General features: G+C 33.9%; 1 protein-coding gene across 1 annotated transcript in view; it reads right to left on the reverse strand.

Annotated features, from left to right (window-relative positions):
• Positions 1-13: 13 nt before the first annotated feature.
• Positions 14-14,751, reverse strand: part of LOC106876427 (Friend leukemia integration 1 transcription factor) — a 41,889-nt gene continuing 27,151 nt past the window's right edge. Inside the window, exons 6-11 of the mRNA XM_014924970.2 lie at positions 14,174-14,212; positions 12,316-12,369; positions 11,267-11,320; positions 10,372-10,545; positions 4,241-4,300; positions 14-3,403 (exon numbers count right to left, since the gene is read on the reverse strand). Of these exons, the coding sequence (XP_014780456.1) occupies positions 2,751-3,403; positions 4,241-4,300; positions 10,372-10,545; positions 11,267-11,320; positions 12,316-12,369; positions 14,174-14,212 (1,034 nt within the window). The 3' untranslated portion in view covers positions 14-2,750. The remainder of the gene's footprint in view (positions 3,404-4,240; positions 4,301-10,371; positions 10,546-11,266; positions 11,321-12,315; positions 12,370-14,173; positions 14,213-14,751) is intronic.

Below are 14,751 nucleotides of genomic sequence, written 5' to 3' on the forward strand. Positions count from 1 at the left end.
AAAAACACTCCAATGAATTTTATTACTTTTTTATTCTTTATTGCTTATTTATTCTTTAAAGAAGGTTTTTCTATAATAATTTTGATTGTTCTGGGATTTTCTTCTTTATACAATGATTTATATACAAAAATATTTTATAATTTTCCCCAAGTATTGATTTTTTTTCAATCCATTTTTTATAATTTATCCATTTCAAATGAAAGGAAAATATTTTTGACATCACATGATACAAAAAATGGAAATATATAAAATACAATGGTATTTTTATACAAAATCAAATTTCCCAAAATGGTTGTTTTTTTTTTTTTTTTGCTGTTCATTTAAAATAGTTATTTTTGTTGCTGATTTTTTTCTTTTCTCACAGTTGTCTTTTCCAGCATGTTGAATGTTTAGCCGAGATCAAATGTAGGAAGACGATTGAATAACATGCAGGCACAGAGAAGAAATGTGTGTGTGTATGTATGTGTGCATAATGAATATATACTGTGCGTGTGTGTGTGTATGTGTATATATATATATATATAGACACACATATGTATACATATATACAGATGTATATATAAATATATATACATATACACAAATGTACATATACATATATACTTATGTATATACATATGTATACACACACACACACACACATATATATATATATATATATATATACACACGCACATATATACATGTATGTATGTATGTGTGTGTGTGTATATACATGTATATATAGATACATATATGTATATATACACACACACACAGATATATATATACTTACATATGTATGCATATATGTATACATATATATATGTGTATATATATATATATATATATATATATATATGCATACATATATATACACACAGAGACACATATACATATATATATGTATATGCATGGACATATATGTGTGTGTGTGAGTGTGTACACATGCATGTGAGAGAGCAGATTAAAAGTTATTTGTATTATTCTTTTTTTTATGTTCACTCAAGCTGAAGCTGTATAAGAAACAATGAAATCAGCAGAGATATCACAATTGCAGAACATCACAATTGTTGGTCAATCACAGCTTCAGAATAACAAGATACTAATGTTTAACAGTAACTGCAAGACTTGCTGTTAGAACATTGCTCAAATACAGAGTGAAAAAAAGAAAAGATTATAAATTAAACGATATTGGATAAACCTAACATTCTTTGCAATTAAGGATGCAACAAATGTTATATCCAAATATAACAAGATAATTTGATCTGGACATGATAAATATTAAGGTCAGTATAAATATAGATTGTTATAAATATCTGGTAAGTTGTTTTCATTTGTGGAATTAAAGAAATCAACTCAGCTGCTAGCATGATCGTCCAGCAATCTAACAGTTTCTATTTAATTGCTTACCATCGTCAAATAATGTATCTACATTTTTGACTGCAATTAAAGCAGGAATTAATTAACCTACAGCTGGCATAAACAATCCAACATGGACAACATTTAATTAAAAAAATAATAAAAATGACTCATATTTTTTTTTTTTTCAATTTTACTTTCTTTAAATAAATCGGAATTTGTTGAAACTTTCAACAGTTAATTATTATTTTATCATGAAAATATAAAAACATTAACCAATAATCTTTTTTTCTTGACACAGATACAATCTTATAAGAGAATAAACATTAGACATACAACGGTATAAAAAAATAAATGCATATAAATACACTTAACCATAAAAAAAACACAAATATACAAATAGACGCATTCATACACACATATATAAACACCCATATAGTCATATATACATAACTGTCAGCTTCAAATTTTCAGTAAGTGGCATGTAGTGAAACAGAAAAACAACTGGTTTATCTTCGATAGAATATGTGCTCATGAAAGCATGGATATTATATCTCAGAACACATAGCACTGCCATCTGGCTCAACATTTGTTTGACAAAAGGCACAATTTGTTGGAAAAATAGGTGTTACTCTTTGGGGTTTCCGCCCCATCTCCTCTATCTCAGATAACATACAAAAATCAAGTGAGCAATTTCCTAGTAAATATAGAAAACGGCAGCAAAATATGTTGGTGTTGGATAAAAAAGTAAGTTTGCTTAGTCTTCAGGATAGAATAAACGTATAATGCTTATCACAAGTCCAGAGTCATTCAAATTGATATTTTCAAATTGTATATGAACTTTCTGAACATAAATACACTTATACAATGATACTCAGCAGTGTATGCTTATCTTCCTTAAGTAAACAATTTTTAGGTTATCTAAAAATAGTTTACATGGTTTCCTTTTTTTTTTTTTTTTTTAAATTCTTTCCTCCCAATAAATCATTTTATAACAACCATTTTTCTATTGGTTTACAAACAAACTCTTTTACAAGAAAAATGTATGGCAGTGTTTGAACTTACAACATTGATATAATAGTACTCTTCGAAATGTCCAACAAAAGTCAGATGCTTTTTTAACTCACCAAGCTTATTTCATTAATGACTTGATGAAAATCAGAAATGAAATAAGAGGTTTTCATTGAGCAAAGTAAATAGCATATACTTTATACTATTCACAGCTGGATATCAGGAAAAGTTCTACTTTCTTGCATACATCACAATTCCTTTCTTCATATTTTTGTTTTCACCATAGCTGGCTATAACCTCCAGCCCTTTAAACCAGTATTCCATATCAAAAAGACATACTGGTAGTGAGTTACAAGTTTCCAGAATTCATTAGCCAAAGTTCATTTTCAGGTTCCCAGTCAATAGTATGTTTGTGTATTCTCTTCATTGAAAAGGCTTGATACATCTAGATAGGAAGCATTCTGATTGAAGTGTTGCTCCAGGCTGTAACAAGGCTGCGACATACTTGGAATATAGGATAATTTTTGTTTCTTACTGGTCTGCAGAGGTGGTGAATACTCAGGTAGCTCAGAGCCATAGGGAGAGGATGTATTCAGTGGTCTTTTACTATTGAAAACTATACCTGATGAAGTGCTTTGCATCGATGAAGAAGGAGACGATGAAGAGGCTGGTGTTACAGGCATCGTGGCAGGGTAACCCGAAATATCATACGGCTGAACCATGGCTGTTGATTCATCAGTTTCCTTATTCTTTGACTGATGGTTTGAACGGCTCGATGATTTCAGCAACTCATCAAAATTGAATTTGTAAGTTGCTTTCTTTCCATGGATTTTATGTACATAGTTTTTATCGTAATAATACCGAATTGCGCGGGAGAGCTTCTCATAAGTCATCTGTTTGCGTCGCTTACGTTCACCCCATCGCTTAGCTAACTCTTCTTGGTTCAGAATAGTGAAATGGCCTTCATCTCCTTCCCAACGAATGCAATTACTGTTTGTTTTGTCACACAGAAGCTTAATTAGGAATTGCCACAACTGAATATGTCCAGACTCTATTATTGAAAAGAAAAAAGAAAAAAGGAAAAATAACATAAATATTATTTAAAATATAAACATTAGAGAATTAAATTAAAAAAAAGAAAACAACAGATTATGACTTCATAAATAGCATTAATCTCACATTAAATAAATGGAAGGGGTTGGAAAGCTGGCAAATCTAATTAAATGTTGATCTAAATGTTCTACAATATTTAGTTTTGTCTCTCTATAGAGTGTGTTTAACTCCCTCATGCATCTAAATTTTCATCCCTTTGGGAATAAATGAGAAATAAAAACCAATAATATATAGGATTACTCCATTTGATTACACCCACCTTTTTCTATGAAATTCAATGAGTGCCAGACTTAAACAAAAGTCAATATTTAGTAAATGATACAAAGTATGAAAACTAAGATTGAGTTACTAACAAATGAATGGGACATTTTGCTGTCTTAATGCATGGAACAAGTATTTTACAAGGATATCCCTTCTCAGTAGCAATGAACCTTTCAGTAATTTTATTCACTGAAACAATTACTTTCTTATTTTCATAATGGGCCTGTATACCAATTCATTCTCATATTAGATATGAAGAAGTCTTAAAAAGAGCATCTTAATGAATGCCCCGAAATACAGTTACAGAATGAAGAATGTAGATTATCAGCCATGTTCTGGAGCAGCTAAATAACTGATATGCAAAAACCATCCATTTGATGGATACCTTTAGTAGGAAGGAAAAGAGAGAAACGACCAAGGCCATCATCTTTTTTCTAATTAAAAGGAACAGTGTTCTAGAGACTAAACAAAATTGATCTTTAATAATCACTGGTGATATAGAATATTCCCTTACCTGGAATATGTGACATCAATTGTTGGAACGTCATGCCACAGATCTTGTCAGGACTTTCTTCTGAAATTAAAAAAAAAAAAGTAATCATGTTAATTAATAAAAGCAAGTGCAAAATTATTAAATTGTTTTTGAATTTTAATTTATGTATTAACCCTTTAGTATTTAAACTGGCCATATCCGGCCAAAAGTATTCTGCTTGTTTTATGTTCAAACTGGCCAAATCTGGTCTCTCACACCAACCCTACAATATCGTTTTAAAAATTAACAGCTACCTCATCAAAATCTCATAGCTACAAGATAATGCATGATTAGTTCAAAACAATGTGGATGAAAAAACATTAATTTTGGCAGAATAATGCAAACACTAAAGGGTTAAATAATAATCTATATAGTTTTTTCCTCTTTTGAAAATACAGTATTGTACATAATTCATGGAAGCAGTTTTTTTTTTGTATGCAGCTGTGACTGTGTGGTTATAAGAAGCTTGCTTTCCAGCCATGTGGTCTTAGACTTGGTCCCACTGTCTTCTACAATACCCCTAGGCCAACCAAAGCTTTGTGAGTGAATTTGTAAGACAGAAACTAAAAGAAGCCTGTTATACATTATATATATAGGGTTCAAATTGTACAAAAAAAAAAAAACAGAAGACAGAGACAGGTGAGGGGACAACGAACAAGGTGTATTAATTCGATGCTCAGGAAAAATAGAAGAGACTTCGACATTTCGAGCCTATGCTCTTCTACAGAAAGGAATGAGGAAAGAAAACCGAGAGAAAATACATCTTGTCTTGTCATCACTTTGCAGCTGTAAATGAGCATCACCATCAGACAAGCGAGGTTGTTTATTTCCACTCTTCCATGGAGAAAATATCTGACCACGAGAGATAACCTTGCTTCAAAACAGATTAATGTTGGCAAGAGGAAGGGCATCCAATCATAGAAAATCTGCCTGAACAAATTCTGTCAGACAGAATTTGTAGTGGTGGTGGTGGTGAGGATGATGATGTTGATGATTGATGCATGTGTGAATGTATAAATTTTGGGAGACAATAATATTTTACAGTACTTTTAGAATTGTTTCTGAGACTGTGTAAGCTATTGTGTTGATAATTTCATAATCATAGCTTCAGGAAAAAGATGACAATAGCTACTCAAGTTTATATCTAAATTATTTATGAAACACACAAGTAGATACTTGTCTACAATTATCATTAAAGAGTATCATAGCAAAGGGCAGCAGAACCAGTAGAGTAGCCAAAAAATAAAACCCCACTAAAACATCTTTCCTACAAACTTGTCAGTGAAGTACTCAATACCAAGTCAATTAAAATCTTGATGAATTTAACAATTGCCAGATTTTTGTACCATTGCAATTTCTCATAATAATCACATATATCTGCCAAATGTAAAAAGTGTATCTCCTAAGATAGACTTTCTCTTCAAAACCAGTAACTATTTTAGCTGAGAACTGCTACGACTCTTTTATAAAACATAAGTGAATCATACACAACTCTACAACTAACCTATCAGGGATGTAGCAGATCTTACTTATACAAACATCCAACTCTGACTGGTTAGCAAACCTACACTCCCTTAACACATTAACCTAATCACTCCCACATAAGTAATTCTGTATAAGCTCTTTGTCATTTCTATAATTGATACAACAGTTCCTGCTCCCTAGAGCTAGCAAATCCTATAAGCTATTAAATTCTTAGCTTCATTCTTTTAATATTGTCTGTACAGTGCCTTCATCTAAAACACTAAAAAACTTCAACTAAAACTGTTAATGATTTAAAATTGAAGTTTACAGTAAGCTTTTTCTTTATTTTCTTACTTTTGTTTTTGCCAGAATATGAAGATATTAGGAATGAAGAAATATCAGTCTTCTCAAGATTCCACTTTATAAATGTTTTCTCTATTCTAGCATGGGTTAGATAAATATATTATCGAGGCATTGTTTACAGCTAGATGCTTTTCCTGCTGCTAACCATAAACAACTATATTATCAAGGTGTTGTTTTGTAACCTGATGTCTTTCCAGCCCCAAAGTAAGAGATGCCTTAATCCATGCATCTTTGAAAGCTCTTAGCAAATAGATAATTTAGTGACAAGGCAATAACAACAAGGTCATAACTAATTTATTATATATCTCTCAAATTTATATTTGTATATATCTGAGCAACAAATTGACAGGCAGTGCATTCAATCAATGAAGTAACATCCTATTAAACTAATGACTCAGAAAAAAAATCGGAAGCCAGTTTGAAGTTAGAAGTGGCTACTATATGACAATTATGTCCTGTTACATCAATAAAACTGAAAGGATGGTATTCAGTGTCAGATGACTCAGTTCAAATTAACTTTTACAGAACTCTGTTCAATACTTTGCTCTAGTAAGCTGCAGAGATCAGATAGAAATGCATACCAAAAGGACAGTTACTTCCACTACAGCTACTACTACTACTACTACTTATTATTATTATTATTATTGAAAGTGGCTAGCTGGCAGTATTGTTAGCACACCAGGCAAAATGCTTAGCGGTATTTCATCTGAGTTCAAATTCCGCTGAGGTTGACCTTGCCTTTCATCTTTTCGGGGTTGATTAAATAAGTACCAGTTATGCACTGGGACCGATGTAATCAACGTACTCCCTTCCCCAAAATTTGAGACCTTGTGCTTCCAGTAGAAAGGATTATTTTTATTATTATCCTTTCATGATCAAGTACAAGGATCAATATAATCGACTGGCACCCTCATACAAAATTGTAAGCTTTGTGCCTGTAGTAGAAAGGATTATTATTATCATGATAATAATAATAATAATAATAATAATTATTATTATTATTATTATAAACAGATCTAAAGCCCAAAGAATTGAACTAGGACCAGCCATACTGATATTTAGAAGATATAATTAAAAAAAAAAAAACATGTGGAAAACCAAATGAAAAACCAAAAAAAGCAAAGAAGCAGATTAATATTAGAAAATGACCAATAAGGTGGTGAGTTGACAGAGTTGGTCGCATGTTGGGCAAAATGCTTGCTAGCATTTCGTTCATCTTTACGTTGTGAGTTCATACTTTTGAGGTCGTTAAAATAAATACCAGTTGAGTACTGGAATTGATTTGATTTACTTTTCCTGTCCACCACAACTGCTGGGTTTTTTTTGCCAAAATTTGAAACCAACAGGAAAAACTGAGCTTAATGCTAGCCATAAGATAGCAAGGTATAAGTACACAAGCCACCCCAATTCCAAACTACAGTTTCGATGTTTCGTTAGGAAAACAAATGGAAGAGAACTCAATTGCAGAATTGAGAAAGAGGAATGTCAAAAAGAGGTAGCAACCAAAAGCCCATCAATATGTTACATTGTCACAAAGAAAATATATAATCAGCTTTCAGTATATTAGGGATACACATTTTCTCTGTTCCTGATGGACGGAATACAATGAAATCCTAGTAGGATTTGATCTTAGGCATTCAAGGTATATACGGCAATATGTAATATCTATCACAATTCTGTGGTAGCCAAATTACAAGCTGAATTAATAAGGGCCATTATCGTGTAAGTTATAGTACGCTAGTAAGAACAGAGTGACGTCCCTTGGTTATGACATACCAACCATCATTTGATGAGTCAAATTGTAACCACAGTTTCGTGTTTCTTCCGTTTTTTTCTTTTTATTATTATTATTATTATTATTTATTTATTTAACATCTCTCTTTCTTCTCTTTTCATTCTCACACTCCCTTATCAGTGACAACACGGTGGCTTTTGTTCCATCTACACCCACGATGTCAGCAAAGAAATATTTTTACTTTTATTTTTATTCTTTTTTTTTCCCTCCAACAGATACAGTTGTTTTTAAAAAATCTATTTACTCAATTCACTGTGTGTGTGTGTGTATCAGAATGTCTAAATACTGAAAATATTTTTTGTGTACCAGAGAAATAAATAAGTGAAGTGTACGTGAATGCTTGTACGTCTGTGTGTGTATCTGTATATTTACATGTATGTGGGCGCGGGTGATTAAGTACACTTGTTTAGTCTCGGGTCAGCCCTGATCGAGTAGACAGACCTGTGATAAAAAGCTTTTCAGCCGTGACCATCCTGTTTATATATATATATAAATACAACGGGGTTAGCGCCCGATAGAGGGTAAAGTAAAGACATCTCTGACAGCTCCCACAACAAAAATGTCTTAATTATTTGTTTCATGACTCACTGCGCACTTATTGACAATAACTTAATGACAATAACAAAGGATTATCGCCTTACACAAGCCTAAATTAAAATCGCAATGTAACAAAATCTTATAATGTCACATTAGTAAACCCGGAACCAATTCGGAAATGCTGTGCCCTTTTACACATTAAATCCAACGTGGGTAGCGAACGCCTTCCCATTCATCCATTATTTACTATGGTCCTGTTTGCCGAGGACTACATTGTCCAATGTTCCCTATCTTATTTAAAATAGGTGTGATCTGAGAGAAGTTTGGCTGCTATTTTTAGCTGGTTGGGTGAGTATGTAGAAGCCCTGTCGTTGACAGGAAGACAATATAGAAACTACCACACACCTACATATGTACGTGCGGACACACACACGAACACGTGCTTATAGAAACAATCTATTGATGCCTATCAAGTTGATAGACTCAAATTTTAGAGAGTAACAGGCAAAAATTATCGATACAATTATTGCACAAACACATACACATATGTTTGTGTGTGTGTGTATATATATATATATATATATATATATATATATATATATCTTTGTATGTATGTAAATAAATAAATATATAAATATATATATATACATACATGTACACATACATGCAACTAAACACACACGTTGCTAATTGATATTAAAGAGATAAACAGGTGTTTCAGAATGTCTATTGTACAGACATTGTCCATAGACGTTGACAGTCTAATCTATGTGATTAAGCTACCTTCAACCTATATTTAGACACACCTACATATTGGCAGAACAATGGATTTCAACTACACAGACCGGAACAACATACAATTCTATTTCATCATAAAAAAAAGGAGAGGACAAGTTGAAATAATGTAGCTTCCTACCGTAACACTATTCTTGGAAAAAAAAGACAGATGATTGTGTTTGATCATAGGTTTGTTTGATATCAGAGACAACTCGGGGTTAAACAATAACAATGCACACACACACACATATATATATCATCATCATTTGATATCTATTTTCCATGCTGGCATGGGTTGGACGGTTTAAAAGTGCTGCCAGGTCAGAAGACTGCACCAAGTGCAACTGTCTGCTTTGGCATGTTTTCAATAGCTGGATGCCCTTCCTGATACCAACCATTTTACAGTGTACTGGGTGCTTTTAACATAGCATCACTACCATATATATATATATATATCATGTGTGTGTGTGTAGAAATAATACATATATATATATATTTGTGGGAGAGGGGGTTCCTCTACCCATCGTTATCACGACGCAGTGAAGAGAGCAAAATGTAGTTTTACAGAAGATGAAGTGGAAACAGTTCCAGCAAGCCAGATATACTCATGTTCACAGACTTCAACAACACCAGTCACAAGAATAGACACTTTGTGGTCACAATGTCTGCTAGAAATAGCAGCTAAATCACCCTCAAATCACATCTTACATTATTAAGAAAGGAGAGGAGACATTGGATTGTGTAACCCTGGACAAATTTCTAGAGAGATGGACAAGGATGGAATGCCACCTTGGTCATATGCCAGATCAATCAGAGGTGATATGAGACTAAACATCATGGATATTACACAAAGCAATAAGTTGTTGGTTTGTGTGGTGTCCACATGCTAAATATAGCACCCAAATTACCTCCAAACCACACTTTACCACCAGGCACTTTGGATCTTTGGATAAAGACATCTTCAGTACATCATTTAAAAATAATAAGAGATCATAAGCCCGTGAGGTCAGAGTTCTGCTCTTAGAGATAACTAATTAAGCATTCTGAGGTGTGAAAATACATTCTAATTGAAATCATTTGATGATGACAATGATGATGATATCACTATGGCAACAACATCATTCATCATGATGATAAATATTAACAATCAATGCGGAAGATTGATGAGTGAACTTACCAGAAATTTTCTTACACGATCTTTGTTTCTTGTTTATTACTGTGTTGTTGGTTTGGCTGCAGTTGTTGCTGCCGCTGAGAATGTTGTTGGTATGGTTGCTGTTGTGGTTGTTGTTGACATTGCTTACATTGTTATTTTCGTAAGATGGTGATGGAGTACATCTTGATGTGCTAGCTGTAACAAAAAACAAAAAAAAGATATATATATGTATATATATAGGCGCGGGAGTGGCTGTGTGGTAAGTAGCTTGCTTACCAGCCACATGGTTCTAGGTTCAGTTCTACTATAGCCTCAGGCCAACCAAAGACTTGTGAGTGGATTTGGTAGACAGAAAATGAAAGAAGCCCATCGTATATATATATATATATATATATATATATATGTATATGTGTGTGTATGTATATGTTTGTGTGTCTGTCCCCCCAACATCACTTGACAACCGATGCCGGTGTGTTTACATCCCCGTAACTCAGTGGTTCGGCAAAAGAGACCGATAGAATAAGTACAAGGGTTGAGATTATATGTATGTGTATATGTATGTGTGTATGTATGTGTGTACATATATTCATTCGTTCGTTCCTTCCTTTGATTTTTGCATGCTAGCTTGGATTAAACGAATTGCTTTGAAAAGGAGTTTTCATTCCATTTGTCTTCAGAAGCACAACATTAAGGGACAGGTTGTTGCTGAGGAAATGATAACAAGCATTACTGCCCATAGCTTAGCTAAGCCCAGAATGTAAGTGTTCATACAAACACACAGGTACATGTACACTAGAGGATATTTCAGATATTGTTCTAGCAAGGAGATGATGAAGGCTGAAGAAACTAAATACAATAACAAACCATAAAGAAATATGTGGGGCAGGGGTGATAAGAGTGATACGAAGACACTTACTGGGGTCAAAGAAGCTCGGGTTAGATGCCATCGAAGGTGGGTAACTGTTGTAAGCTGAAAAAGATAGAACAAGACAGTAAATATCATGTAATACTTATAATAATTTGGCTGCAAGCATGGGCGTGTGGCTAAGAAGCTTGCCTTCCTAATTTTGTGGTTTCTGGTTCAATCCCACTGAGCAGCATCTTGGACAAATGTCTAGGCTGTGAGTGGATTTTGTAGATGGAAACTGCAAGAAATCTACCACAGCCTGTCATGTGTGTGTGTGTGAGTCCCCTTTACTTGACATCACATGACAATTGTTAATGAACAAGTGATGCTGTTTATTTCTATCTAGTCTTTCATGAGAAACACGCAAAAATATGCTAGGAAACAGAAGAGTATCATAGGCTTAAGAACAAGGGATGCAAGTGCTCCCCTAAAATTTGGTTGAGGGGAATGAAAACACTTTGAATATCCTCTTGAAAAATTAGGTTTGCTCCTGCTAGGAATTTTGTTCTCAAACTTAGGGGAACTTAGTATTGATGACATGAAGGGTATATGGCTGCAGAGAATCTGTCTAAAAGTACTCCATCTGACTCATGCAAGCATGGAAATATGGATGTTAAAACTATGATGATGATCATGATTTCAGGATATCATCTCACCCACTTAGTAGCAGTAAATTCAAATTTGTATCACAGAATGATGACTTTTGTAGCAAAGGAAGTACAGTGATGTCATGGAAAAGTACGTACTTGGAGAAATCAGTTAAACTAAAATTATTGAGAGTCGTGGAGTCAACAAGGAAACCTCTAAACATCATGCCTCTATTTTACCTTCTTAATATTTTTGTTACCATTTGTCACTTTGTGGATTTAAGTCTCACACACACACACATACACACACATTCAATCACTCTCTCTCTCTCTCACACACGTAAATACGTGTCCACACACCCATATATAGACCCGCATACTCACTTCCTTCATTCATTACGAGTGCAGACAATTACACACTTATATTCCATGCATACACAAATATTTAAAAAAAAAAACGTAAATACTTACTTGGTGCAAAAGAACCCGTTGTGGATGCAGGCGAAGAATTGGTGCTTCTTGCTGCTGTAGAAGAGAAACATAAAAGGCATTGTAAACCAAACTGCATCCTTCAAATACATTGAAGTTACATATCAGATATAAAGGACATTTGTGAGGAAGCAATAGGTTACTTTACTGTCGATTCAAATGCTATGCTATCTCATATTTCACACACAAACACAGCTGTGTGTTTGGTGGTCTGCACCAGAAAGATGTGTATTATTTTTTTCTTTTAAAAAGTGACGGAAAGAATACATTGGAGAGTGGGGAATCAACGTTTCAGACAGCCTTTCTTCAGATTGCATATGACAGGAAGGAGATAATAGAAAGGCAGCGGAGTTTTATATTATCTATGTTTGAGAAACTGGCTGCAGTTGATGGGGAACACGAGGTGTAAGTTTGGATATATGGACAGGAAGAAGTGGGAGAGAGAAACTGGGTGAGAGAAGGAGAAGGAAAGAGAAATGAAATGAAAGGAAGTGGGTGATGGTGAGGTGAAGAGAAAAAGTGAGGTGGGAAGCGAGATGAATGATGAGAACGAGATGAATGAACTAAGAAGAAATGGAGGAGAAAGAAAATCCTCATTTAAACCAGTCAGGGACATAGTTCCAAGTTTGAATATGAAACATTGTTCCTTCTGTTTCTTTGAGTGCGTATGGATCTATGGATGCGCATGGAATGGCTGGCTGGATTTTATAAGGTGTTATTGAAGAGAAATTTGTTCCCCACCCCAAAGTCCACCCCATGTCATCTAAGTCACTCACTCCGCACAGTGTATCACGATTGAGATGCACATGTCATAGGTTTGCCACCAGTGACCTAGGTTTCATTATATCTTTTATTTTTTATTTATTTCAGTCTTTATACTGTGGCCATGCTGCAGCAAATGCCTTGAAGGGTTTAATCAAATAAACTGACCCCAGTGCTTATATTCTCAAGCCTGATACTTATCCTATCATCTCTTGCTCTTGAACTGCTATGCTATGGGGATGTAAACAAACCGACACTGGTGGTCAAACGGTGGTAGGAGACAGACACAAGCACAAAGACACGCACATTTAGATACGAACACACACGTGTACGTATATATATGTGTATATGACAGGCTCCTTTCAGCTTACATCTAACAAATCCACTGTGGCTACCATGGAAGACATTTCCCCAAAGTGCAACACAGTGAGATTGAACCCAGAACCATGTGGTTGGGAAGCATAATTCGTACTACACATCCATGCTTACACCTATACATACAAGTATTTTAGTTTTAGATGAATGTTTACAGATGCATGCTTTTCAAAACATGATGTAGGAAGATTGTTATTTTTATTTTCCTTCAAAGTCTTTTACATGTTACCTTATCCACCCGCTCTGCACAGTGTGTCATGTAACATACAATGTCATTGGTTTATCACCAGTGACCCAATTTTAAGTAGGTTTCATTGTTTTAAAGACCTTTTGCAAAGTTTGAATCCTAAGATAAAGTTTAACAGAGCAAATTACCCAAAGAAAAAAATATGACTGAGTCATGTTATACATGCACATGCACACACATACACACGTGCGCGCACATACTGTCCCACCACCATTGATGGATTATATTTGTGTTGAGATGAAATAAATATTGATTCTATTGATGTCCCTTACAAAAGGACATCAAAATGATATGTGAGGTGAGATGAAAAGATTACAGTAAAAGAGAAAAGAGAAATGTAAAATAGAAAAAAAAAATTCAAAAAGAAAAGACTAAAATAGGAAAAGGAAAATGTTTAAAAAAAAGAGAATGTGACAAAAGAACATAAAAAAAAGAAAAAGACACAGCTGTACTTACATGGCATGATAGATTCCAGTGACATGTAGCAGACTGTCTCTGTTGTGAGAAAAACAAGAGACAGAGATATATTAGAAAACGTAAGTAAGAGAGAGAGAAAGAGGAGATTGTTGTTGGTTGCTCACCTTATAACTATGTCTATGTGAGACCATCCCAAACAATGTGCTTACACTATAGGTCAGTGTTTAGGAAATCTTGAGAGACACAAACACACACACTCACACATAATCACAAATAATAGATTCATATTCACACCTACATATATCATACTTGTATATTCTCACACAAGCTCATCTATACTCATTAGTTCACAAACACTCACACATATATATATGCATACACACACACACAACAAAAGTCACACAATGCTTAATTCACTCACACAAACATATACAAACGCAAAATCTCATACGCTACACATATGCACACTTACATACGTAGCTAATTGCATCATAGACTGCATTAGATTAACAATAATAACAAAGAACAACAACAAAAATAAATGTCTGGTAAACGATGACATCACTGCATTGATTTAAGTCTATTTTCATTTCATTTATGCTTATCTCTTCCTTTTG

Source organism: Octopus bimaculoides, chromosome 5 (assembly GCF_001194135.2).
Source record: "Octopus bimaculoides isolate UCB-OBI-ISO-001 chromosome 5, ASM119413v2, whole genome shotgun sequence".
NCBI classification, from domain to species: Eukaryota; Metazoa; Mollusca; class Cephalopoda; order Octopoda; family Octopodidae; genus Octopus; species Octopus bimaculoides.